Raw genomic sequence first — 12,751 nt, forward strand, 5'->3', positions numbered from 1 at the left:
ATTCAGAGGGATTGTATAAACAAGACCGCATAAAAATATAGTGTAGTGTATTTGAAAATGTAGGTCTTTGCTGCATTTCTTTTACTGGCTGTGTATACAATGATGTCAAAAGCATCATACAGGGATAATTAAATGATGTATGAAAGCTACAAATGACTTTCAATATTTTTTTAGTAATTTAAATTTTATGATCTTTCTAATTATAGACGTCTATTGCTGTCAATGGCAGCCAAGGATATATGTTTCTCACTAGTAGACGCTTAAGTCATCCCTCCCACTTCCAATGGATTGGACGTCGATTGCCCTGAAGGACAGGTAATGACTTAAGTTTATCTCTATTAGATGTCCAATCCATTTGAACTGGGAGGTTGGCAGAACACTGTCAACCTTCTCACTTCCAAAGGATTGGACATCTGTTGCTGCCAATCGCCGCCCATGACTCAAGTTTAAACATGGCAACCAATGAGTTAAGTTTACCACGTGTAGAAAACATCCTTAAAAAATCCAATCTGCCAAATTATTTTTTAAATGTACGTTTATTATTTGTTTTTCATGGGCTTTGATGAATTTGAGTGTTTTAACACAGAATAATTAACAAGAGAAACATGAAACAACAAAGCCACAGTATATAAACAAAATATAAGAAGCAAAGAGCCGAATACGGCTCGAGAGCCACGTGTTTGCAAACCCTGAGGTAGTTGAAGAAAAGGTCAGGCAGACTTCACACGAGATTGTTTGTTGAGCACAAAGGTGTCAGTCAAGGGGTCATTTCATCCCTGGGGGTCCCTCGGACAGACACCCTGGGGGCCCATGGAACTCCCAGCCAGGCTCTTGGAGCTGTGGTGACTCCCCCCACCTGACGTCACTTCTGGAGGCAGGCTGGGCTGGCTGGCAGCCTTCTTCTGCTCCATCAAGAAACTTTCCTGGACTTCCAGAGTAGAGCTCCTCGCTCGTAGTGGCCACGACCAGGAAACTGGTCACTTTGCGGGACTAACATTATTTTCACTTGAGGATGTTAAAGTAAAGCGAGATGTAATTTTCGATTTTCTTATTTTTTTCTTTTTGTATAGTGTCTGTACATTTTTAAGGAGATTATTATACGGAGATCGAGGACCAGCGCTGTATCGAAACTTTCATAGGTGTTGTTATTATTGAGAGTTATTGGAGAGCCGAAAACTTTGGTCAAACTCGGGATTTACAAGGACACGGACATGGCTTGGAGTCGGGGCCTCTTACTTTCATTGGGTTTCCTTCTCTCACCGTTCTGTTTGTCAGATGGAGCCCAGCAGCATATCCGCAGCGCCGTGAGGAAGCTGTACGTGCTCCAGGCCGGCACCGGTGCCGGTATCGGCATCGGTCCCGGTCCCGGACCGGGAGCGATCCGAGAGGAAGGGATGCGAGTCAGCTCTATTTCAACTCGGCACGGCGGATCGGGGCTTCCGCACTCTTACAGCGTCGAACTCTCCACCAAATTGGGCAGCCAGGTCCGGACTCGCCGGATGGGGAAGCAAGCCTCGTCGGCCCAGGAGTCCATTGTTGTTCGGCACGGAGCTCCGCAGCAGACTCCGGAGCAGAGTCAGCACAGGCAGCAGCTTCTCAAGCAGTCTGGGTGAGGCACTCTGGCCGGGGGAGTGGGGGCGAATTATACTATACTATACTAGTTATTCACCTTTTGAAACCCTTTTTCTTCTCAATGGTTCGGTTGTTTCACTAAAAAGCGACTTTGTGCCACTAATATGTTCATTCAAGTTTTTATTTTATTTTATTTAGGACAATCGCTGCCTTTGGTCATTTAACCAAACTTCTTATTATAACCTGGCGTCCACATGCATAGAGATGACATTTTGGCTCATGAAGGCCACATTTGGAGAAAAATGATTTTAACAAATGTAGACGCTAGATCTCAATTTTTAACTTATTGGCTGCCTTTGACAGCAATAGACGTCCAATTTATTTGAAGTGGTGGGGTTGACAGGGAATCCCAGTTTAAAGGAATTGGATTTTGACCAGTGATGAACGAGGAGGCACCTAAGATTTGCTTGCTTTTGTCTTTTTATTATTTAAAAAATATTTTTATTGTTTTCGATGAAACAATACGTTAATATAAGTCAAATGAATATAATTTAATTGAGAGCAACATAAATACATCCTGATTATGGCACTTAATTGATTTTTTTTGTAAATTTGTAGTATTTAACCCTTGGCCTGCCATTGACAATGATAGGCATCCAATTCCTGGAGGGATGGCTGTTTCACTTTTTTTAAAATATATTTTTCTAACAAATTAAATATTCTAAAAAAGAGAATATTCCTTTTTATGGCAGTAGAGTGGTTAGTGCATCGGCCTCACAGTTCTGGGGTCAAGGGTTTGATCCCAGGTGTGTCCTCTGGAGTTTGCATGTTCTCCCTGGGCCTGTGTGGGTTTAATGTGGGTTTACTCGAGGTACTCCGGTTTCCTTCCATGTCCCAAAAACTGGTTGAACACTCAAAATTGCCCCAAGGTATGAGGGTACATGTTCTAGTGTCCTGCAATTGGCTGTCCACCGATGCAGGGTGTCCCCCGCCGAGTGCCCCTAGTTAACTGGGATAGGCTCCAGCATTTAAATCCCAGTGCGGATGAAAATTAATTGTTTGCGAGATGCTCGGATGATTCCCAATGACCTCTTGACTCATAAAATGTGAATTAAGTAATGAAACAAGGTTGTGTTTCATTAATAAATTTCAAATTAAGTTACACACATCTGTAATAACATAGATTAATTGAGGGAGTGGAAGTTGACCAGAGGTGGTTTGTATCATGATTTGCTGTGACCTTTGATGGAACTCACTGGAATAATAGAAAAGAAAGTGTTTGCCAAATTTCCATTTAAGCGCTGCAGGATGAATCACAATGTGCTACTACACACCCACGGCCACTTTGACACTCACCCAAAAATTGTAATTCTCGGAAATTGCCAAGTTTGTTTTGGGCAAAATGGGTAGAGGCTTGATAAACCAAAGTTAAAGGTGTCAATAATTTCTGCTTTTTTGCACGTTCCCCTACAAGAATTGTGATTTCAGTATAACAGCTTGTGTTATTATTGACATTTTATTATTTCATAATTTATTTTTCAATTTAAAAATTATAGAAAAAATACTATTCATAATAATATATATTTTTAAAAGTTCATTGTAATTGAGATCTGGTGTTGGGTATATTGGAGAAACGTATTATTAATTTAATAATTTGAAAAAGAAATGCACTGTTGATATGGAACCAAATGACACTGTATTGTTGATAAATAAAATCTAAAATGACATTAACATTTTTTAAATGCAGATGAATAAACATTTTAAATGATTAGAAAACCTTTTTTAATCACGCTATTTAAAATAAAAATAATATTTTCTTATTTTTTTATTTAAAAACAACAAAACTAACCAAGTTTAAAATGTTAAAAATAAGACAATCTTTACTTTTAACTCATCCCTTGTCAATGACAACGATAGACGTCCAGCTAATTTGAACTGAATGGCAGTGAATGTGCATGTTTCAGTGACGTTGACTGCGCTAGACATCCAAGCCCTTTCGACCTCGGAGGGACGAATGAACATTTGTTCACCCCTCCTCGTCAAAATGGATTTGGACGTCCGCCCCCGTCAATGTCAGACAGTTGAGTTACTAATATTTGTATTTCCAGGGTGAATGTCTGTGGGAGCCAGTGCTGTTATGGATGGAGCAAATCTCAAGGATCTCAGCGGTGCACAAAGCGTAAGTAACTTCAAACATTCCTTGTCCTCGCAAACGTCCAGAAGGCAATTTTTTTTTCCAGCAAGTTATGCCGTACTACAACAGGATTCTATCGCCATGACATCATTGTGAATCTCTGCGTAAATACAGTTGGACACAATGATAAATATAGCAGATTTAACTGTTGCTGACAAAGTTCATGCAGTGTAAGTGCACGACGTGACTCAATGTTTGGTTTGGCCAAAGGATGAAGTGATTTTTGGGACCTCCAATCAGCTGAGCACTTAAAGGGTGGAGAGGCGTTACTGTTTATACAAGCACAGGAAGCACTATGCAAACATCTTGACAATGACCAGTAGGGGACATTCCTCAAAGTCATCCCAGACAGAGTCAGTAATGTAACTAGAAATGCAATTTCTGGGGAAATCGTGTGGGGGTGCCGTGGCTCTCTTCCTATAGCTTTTCAGTTACTTCCAATTCATTTGGGGGGATTTTTGGGTCACTCACTGACCTGTCCTCCCAGTTGTAATGTCCACCATTGTCAATGGTGGGAAATGAATTAATTTTGGTTCACTCAATTTTAGGGTACTTTTTGGTCACCAAAGATTTTGGGGGCACTTATGGGTCGGTTACTATTGATTTCAGATCACCTTCTATTGGTTTTAGGGCACTGATGGGTCACTTTCTATGGATTTTTGGATCGCTTTCGCTTTCCGATGTTTTTGGGGGGTTCCCGGATTGAGGCAATTTAAAGCCAGGTGACACAAAGGAAATCATTATACTCCGCTTTTTCTGCTTCTTAAATTGGATCGCTTCCACGAAGCACAACCACACACTGACTCACTCATTCAGACAACCATGTTATTTTTTTTTTCCGGAGCTCCTAACAGACCTTAGCGAGGGTGGGTGGGGAGCACTCTGCTTGCCAGACCCTGCATAGTTTGATCAAAAGGGTGAGAACATCACCATGACGGATCTCTTTTTTTGTTCCTACTTAACAACTAGATTACAGCGCTTAGTGCGCCGGCTTCTAACGTTGCTTGCGCCAATCTGACAAAGAGGGAAAAACGATTTACGCAACAGATGGCAGCGTCAGCTCCAGGCAAGTGGCGGGTGAGCGTAATAAAAACTATTTACGCTTGTCTGAAAAGAAAATGGAAGAAAAGAAAAATCATCTTAAGTGGAAAGTTTTGTTTGCGCAAACGTAATCTGGCTTCCAGTAGGAAAAGACAAATGTGATGTCATCATTGTTAGTCGTGAAGCTCCTCTGATGTTCCTTGCAGATCAGTCTCGAATAGTGCAATATCCTATGATGAAATATAGCGCCAAAACCATATAACACTTGATATATTGGCATTTTACATATTATATAATTATTGTCACCATAATTAGACTTGTTCCTGCCATGCACATTTTGACCAGCAGATAGCACCCAATTTGTACTGACTTGCTACACTGATGGTAGTACCACGAATCAGCCTCAAGACGTTCCTACTTCCAGTCAATACTTAGTCGATTGGCTCTCCCTGTCAACCTGACGTGAGTAATGCATGCAAGACAATGGAAAATAACAACACTCAATCCACACGGACAACACAAGTTGTTCCAATATCAATATTAATGAATTTGATATTAATAATTTATATTCCCTTAATATACAGCAGTCTTAAAAGTCAAAACCACTACTCACAATTCTTTGTTGATAATTAGATATCTTTACATTTAAGTAAAAATATGTATTTTAATGTAATACTGCTGGTTGCAGCACTACTTCATACATTTAAAATGTGGCAGGTCAGTGTAATATTAAATAAAAATAATGGGGATGTAAGGAAAACTCAATTGTTGAATACATTTCCCCCAAATAATTAAAACATATCATTGCATATTACGTTTATTATTTATGTATTGATGTGATCTTAATTTATTGTGTCTTTATTTGGTTTGCTTGTCATGTTTTTTTTTAGATATATGATTTGAGACTTGTCATTTACGGAAGGAAATCAAATAAATATATAGTTAAAAAGTTACATCATGCCACCATTGATAGTGATAAACGTCCAATTCATTTTGACTTTTGATGAATGTTCATTTGCCCCTCCCAGTCAAACAATGGCAGCCACATGCATTCAATAAGTGCCCTTTCAAGGATTTAGTCTTTTAATCACCTCATATACTTGTTATACCCTGTCAAAAAAATGTATGTGGGCAAATACATATGAAAGAATTTATGAGGATAGTAGAAAAGTAACACCAAGACTTGACAATCTAACATAATGCAACCTTGGGTGGGAGGCAAAACTGAGTCATGTATCCTCAGAAGACCACATACTGGCAACTTGATTGGCCTCGGCAATATGCCCGGCTTTGTGAATATTGCTATTTCAAGTTCATGAGAATGCAAGTGCAGACAGGAATCCTCGCAAAGTTAAAAAGGCTCTACCTCCGTGTCCACACTTGAGTACAATGAGGCCATTGTATGTCAAGAATGAATTTTATCTGCTAACTTTGTAGCCAATTCTGATGTTATGGTATTCCATAAATCCAGGATGGGAAGTGTTGTTTTGATAGCGGAGGAACACGAGCGGGTAAAATACTGAAATCATCTTAGTGGTATACCCCCTGATGTTTTCAATGAGGTTCTGAAACGGGACTTGTCATAAATAAACGACGGACAGCACTTCTTTTCTTTATCGTCTGTAGACTTCCAACTGTTCCGCTCCGTGTGTGCTTTGTCAGCACGGCGCAATACCGCAAATGCAATTAAAAATGACACTTTTTATTATGTCAGAGCTGAATGCGCCCAAGAATTAGGCAAATCGGGCCAGTTCCTAATTTAATTTAAAAAACAACAATTCATTCTGACTACTTCACAAATACTGTACATCAGGGTTCATCGATGTGATGCCCACGAGGACCAGGAAGCTCCCAAAGACCACACGAGTTGGCCTGAGCGGTTCTGTTCTAAAATTGTCTGTTTACTGATGGAACGATATTTTCAAGGAGGGCTTGCAGCGCACAGCCATTGGCATAAAATGGGACCTGAACCCATGCTGATTGCATAGATATTAGCCAAATAAAACACTTTCAGTAAGTACAACTATCTTGTCAACAATACATTTACTCGAGTGAGACACACACACACATGCAGTGTCTATTTTTTTTCTCACAAAAATAGTCTCCGTCGATACCACAGTCGGGATCCAAAAAATTGTATTAGTGCTATTAATGTGGCAAGAATTCTTTGTATTCCTAACATTTATTGAGGGTAAAAAATGCACCGCTTTTGAATGTGCATTTTTGAAAGAATAGCGAAGACTAATTGACCACATTCCCCACTTGAGTAGCTTCATGCATGCATGTTGCAATCCCTAAGAACATCGTGAAGATGTTCTTTGGGAATATAATGATGAATCAATGCATGCTTAGTTTTATCTGAACTTTTCTACCCTAATTTGGTGTAGGCCAAGTGGGTGCGGGCTTATGTTCCCGCCCACCAAGGCGACACATTTTCACCCATCTGTTGTTCTCTTGCAACTGCAATCATTTGATTGCAGTCAGGTGCTGCTTGTTGAAACAGAAATCTCATTGTTCAAACTGTGGAATCGGTTTGACGTCTGTGTTGTAAGCCATTAGCAATCCAGTCAGGAAGACACTTAGTCATGATTCCCGGGGAGGTTGACTCAAATACCACCAATTTTGTAGATTTATTTCGTAAATATCCTTGCATCTATGTCCTCTTATCACCATCTGTCTCTCCTTACTTTTCTCTTCTCATCGGAACTGTCTGGATTTTGTATTCCAGCGAACTGCATCCCTCAGTGCCAAAACGGAGGAATGTGCCTCAGGCCCCAGCTCTGCGTCTGCAAGCCTGGCTCAAGCGGCAAGGCATGTGAGCAGAAGACTGTGCCCACACACACCCTTCCAGCACAGCCTGGAAAAGGAGTGACCAATGATCAAAGCAGTGGTCACAGGAATGGACAAAACACAGTGGCACAATGGCCCATACCTCAGCAAGTGCCTCCTAATGCTCACGATCTGCCCCTACCTCAACAAGCTGACCACATTGCCCAGATGAAACTGACTGTCAAACCTTCCCCACAGCTTGTGAGGCCGCATTATATCCAACAACACGTCCAGCAACAGTAAGTACTATTCATCTTTGGGCCTTTTAACCACTTGTAATGGACTCATTTCAAATCAATGGTTCCCTTTGACGCCTCTACACGCTCAGCTCAATCCATTTTGACTGGTTGACCAGGGCATTTTGCGCCACCCAGTCAAAAAATTTAATGTCTATCGTTTTTCACGATACGTATTTAAAAATGTTTTGTGTTGGCATCTCCCATTGTATATTAGCATTTGGTTAGTTGACGCATAGACAACAGAATATGTTGTATATTTTCATTAAGCTACCTGACGCTTGAAAAAGAAATACTATGTCGTCTACCATTGGAGATTAGCATTAAGATAGCTGAATGTTAAAAAAGGGAGTGTAATTTGTTTTTTAGCATGTTTCGTTTACACTTGCAGTGTAATAGTGTCAAGGTAGGACTCTTTCAATTCTGCCAAAATAGTCAGTTTTGCATTCTCATGTTCATTTAAAATGCCATGTCTGATCGTTATTCATCATTTATACATGTTTTTTAATGAGTAATTACAATTATAATTTGATAAAATGTCAAGAAAACAAAAATAATATCATTTAGAATGACATCAATAACACGTTATAGTTGATTCTTTTTCATATTTAACACCCTGCTAATAGACATCCAATTTATTTAAACTGGGAGGGCTGGCTGTGAACGCTCATCTTCCCGTGCAATTGACCCCTTTGCTCTTTCTCAGTGGATTGGACGTATTGCGCCGTTAATTCATTTGTAACGTGAAGTATTTGTTTTTTTGTAAATGTGAATTTTAGAAATTTTCACTGAAGATTGATTTGAAGAAAATGACAAATAGAATGGAAATTCATTTCATTTCAATTCCAGGCCCCCCAAAAACGTACTTCATAGCCCCTGCAGCAACTTCTCCACTCCCTCACAGGCAAGACAATCTTTTTGAGTGCGCCTGTGGGAATTTCTGTCCATTCATCCAGAAGAACAATTGTGAGGTCAGACGTAACTGATCCTGGACATGAGGGCCTGGCTCACAATCTTGTCTCTATTTCATCCCAAAGGTGTTTTGATGGAGTCGAAGTCAGTATTCTGCAGTCTTTCAATTCCAAACTAATTCCAGCATGCCTTCGTGCAGCGTTCTTTGTGCACTAGTCACAACTGAAGACATCAGTGACTGCTTTTGAGAAAACGATTCGGTTCCCCGTTGGGAAATTCCGACGGAGCCAAACTTAATGGCTTGAATTGATATACTTCAGGTGCAGCATTTGACCCTTTCTGTTGCCAGCCATTACTCTAGAATGAACCTGTCGTCCATTATTCATTGGGTGGACTCTGGTTATGGCGAAGAACACCTCGTCACATTCCAGCCAAAGGGAATACACACTGTAAGACTACATTATACTCAAATGTATGGTAAAATACTGGCAGCTGTGGTTGCCAGAAGTTTACTGTTAGTGTAAAAACAACAAACTTCAGTCCAAAATGTATTTGACATATAGTTGTATAACATACAACTGTTGTTTTAGCTAAAATGACTGTAAAATATTGCTATTATGTCTTGGTCAGACACTGCTACAAGTCATTGGCTGCAGTCGACAGCAATAGAAGTCCAATCTATTTGGAGTGGGAGAATGGCAGAGAGTGAAAAAAACATTTATTGAATAGAATTTGAGTTATTTTCCACTTTTGTGCAAAAAAAATTGACGAGCAATTTCAAACTGGCATCTGTCAGCCATTGCTCACCTGCACCTCCTATCATCTCTTTTTTTTCTTGATTAGTTAGTATATGTTCTATGTGAATTGTCAATTCTGTCCATCCTTTTCCTCCTTTTGACACAAGACTCCATGGAAAAATGGGAGCCTTTTGCTGATCCAGTTGTTACTCACCACCATTTTATTTCCAAACATTCCTAATGCATTACAAGACCATTGTTTGTGAATGCTAACCTGAGAGAAAATGCCTCTTGTTAAGTATGACATAATATATACACTATTTGATTTAACACCATTTGGAAACAATGCAAATTATAACCTGCAATCCAACACAATGGAGTAAAAAAAAAAAGAGCATTTGCATGGACTGAAAGACCTCGTGCCATCTGAAATTCATAAAGCGCATTGTTTCAAGACATGTACATAAATTCAAAAGAAGAGAGGAAAACAAACAAAACTAAAAGACCCGCACAGATGGGATTGTAACAATTGTCCCCGAATTTCTGTTATTGTCAACAGAACTCAGTCTCACAGAATGTTTTTAGAAAAAGAATCCTAACCATTCAAAAAGAAACAGATGTACACTGTTCTCTGTAATTGTCTATCATTAATTATAAGCCACTGAAGCTTTTAGGATTCCGGCAGATTTTAGTCATCAACTTCTTCAAGCGCTTGTCATACACGACACTGAAATGGACAAATATATCTGTTTTGGCACTCACTTAAATAAATGTGTTGCACATAACTAGAACCTTTTCATACAAATACGCAGACCGCCATAAAAAATAAAAAGAGCGCTTGTTGCCCTTACCAAGATGATGATAGACGTCAAAACATACTTTATTTCTAGTTTCTCACTAGTAGACATCCAATACATTTGAAGTGGAAGGTTGGCAGTGAAAAAAGTTGCCTGCCGATTCACCATTAGAGCCGTTTCGGAAGTTGCTGTTTATCGCATGAACTGTTGTGTGACGTTGACTGATAGCGGGGTCTACTTTCTCTCCAGAATCCGCACCGTGCCCATGCACCCTGGCCAGCAATATGTCATCAAGCCGAAATATTACCATTCGCACAGCACCCACACGCAGACGCACATCAAACCTCAACTTGAAAGGCCCATTCCTTTGTCGGTGGCACACAGCCCGATTCACGGTGAGTCCTTAAATTTTAATATCATGGAATTTTTGCTGCTTCCTGACAAGGCAAAATTAGACACCACCAGACTCCTTGTAACAAATTACTTATTATTCTACAGATGCTCACTTTTGGCTCTGAGCCTAAAAAAATGTACAAAAAATATTAGAATATGCCAGTGTTTTCCAGTCAGACGGAGCAGATATGTTTGCTGTTCTAAATCAGGAAACATATAGCTTTTCTGTTAAACCCGTCATTTACGACAGACTGTCTAACAGGTGCATTTTCCTTTTTTTGGTGCCACAGCTGCTAAAACTATTTCTGTCTCACATATCCTTCAGCTCAGTTTTACTTCTGTTGCACCTTTTTACAAGATATTTTTGGCTTTGGTGGTAATTTTGTCTCCGGATTAATTTTGTATGTATATATATTAGTTAATGACTGACTCATATATACACGGCCGTGAATATTATTAAAACCTGACGTGATTAATCAAGGTGAATTAACAACGACTCTAATTAATTAGATTAATTCATCGCGGAAGTCTCACCCTTAATATAGATTTCTCAGTATGTAAATGAAGCACATTATATATATATATATATATACATATATATATACATATATACATATATATATATGCATATATATATATATACATATATATATATATATATATGCATATATATATATATACATATATATATGTATATATACATATATATATATATATATACATATACACATATATACATATATATATACATATACATATACATATATACATATACACACACGAACTAATGTTCGGGCAGTTTTGCCATTTGATACATATATATATATATACACATATATACATATATATATATATATATATACATATATATACATATATACATATACACATATATATATATACATATACATATATACATATACACACACACGAACTAATGTTCGGGCAGTTTTGCCATTGGACTTTTTAAATGGAATAGTATCTGGATTGACTATGCTAATAACAAAGATTTGCTATCCCTCTTTTTTTGCCACGCTTTGCACTGTGGCAGTGGGCAACCACACAGGACGGATCAAGGTGGTGTTCACTCCCACTATCTGCAAATTTACCTGTATGGGGGGGAGATGTCACAACAACTGCCAGCAGGGAAATACAACGACGCTCATAAGTGAAAATGGCCGTGCCACCGATACACTGACAGCTCCCAACTTTAGGATAGGTGAGTGATTCTTTTTGTCTGGTATTCATTTGTGTACTGGTAATTGAAGTGGGTGCTGGAGCCTATCCCACCCGACTTCGGGCACCAGGCGGGGGACATCATGAACTGGTGTGAATTTAGGCATCAAAGCGTTAATTTTATAGCATTGAACTCGTCGCTTGCCTTTGCCAACAATAGACGTCCAATTCATGGAACTGGAAGAACAGGCTATGAGCGCTCATGTTTCAGTGCCGTGATGGCGCCAAACTTTTTTTGCAAATGTTATGGTTTGCATATTTGACTCTGAAGGAAATGTGTGGTGTAAGGAAGCTAGTCATCCACTTGCCCAGGCTTGCTTCGTTCCTTGGGGTGCTGCCTTCTTCTTTTGCTTCCTTTTCTTCCCGGGCTGTGTAAAAGGTTGCACATCTGAGCAACGGAGCTGGGAAGATAAAAGCTTATTTGGTCATGGCCTACTAGGAAGAGTGAAGAGAAAATAAACAACTCCTTTCTTGTTTATCCTGTGCACAAGGTCAAAGGGAGGAGAGTTCATTGAAGAGACAATGTGTTCCATTTAACCTATTAACATACCCTCAATTTCAGGCCATGTTTAAGGTAGACAATATCAGACAACAACTGTACTGAATGTGTAAATATGGAGATATTTTGCTGGGTTTACAGGGATAATAATAACTTGGGAAGACTCAAACCATTTTGTGAGATACGATTTCATGACAGTAGAAAATGATCAGCTACTTCATGGACAATTTATTGAGTACTCCACCCAAAACAATGCATCGGGGAACACCCACTTTTTCCAGCAATTATGGTTGTGATGTCACAAC

General features: G+C 39.2%; 1 protein-coding gene across 4 annotated transcripts in view; it reads left to right on the forward strand.

The window, feature by feature from the left end:
* ltbp1 (latent transforming growth factor beta binding protein 1) overlaps window positions 1–12,751 on the forward strand; it is a 32,610-nt gene that overhangs the window by 1,816 nt on the left and 18,043 nt on the right. For 3 of the 4 annotated variants that reach the window (XM_077612774.1, XM_077612775.1, XM_077612776.1), the window contains exons 1-5: window positions 911–1,609; window positions 3,681–3,751; window positions 7,536–7,875; window positions 10,568–10,713; window positions 11,763–11,930. In XM_077612774.1, coding sequence (XP_077468900.1) covers window positions 1,212–1,609; window positions 3,681–3,751; window positions 7,536–7,875; window positions 10,568–10,713; window positions 11,763–11,930 — 1,123 coding nt within the window. In that variant the 5' untranslated portion in view covers window positions 911–1,211. Of the gene's footprint in view, window positions 1–206; window positions 316–910; window positions 1,610–3,680; window positions 3,752–7,535; window positions 7,876–10,567; window positions 10,714–11,762; window positions 11,931–12,751 lie in introns of those variants that run through there. The other variant, XM_077612777.1, reaches the window with a different exon arrangement.

Source organism: Stigmatopora argus, chromosome 11, assembly GCF_051989625.1.
Source record: "Stigmatopora argus isolate UIUO_Sarg chromosome 11, RoL_Sarg_1.0, whole genome shotgun sequence".
Classification (NCBI taxonomy): Eukaryota; Metazoa; Chordata; class Actinopteri; order Syngnathiformes; family Syngnathidae; genus Stigmatopora; species Stigmatopora argus.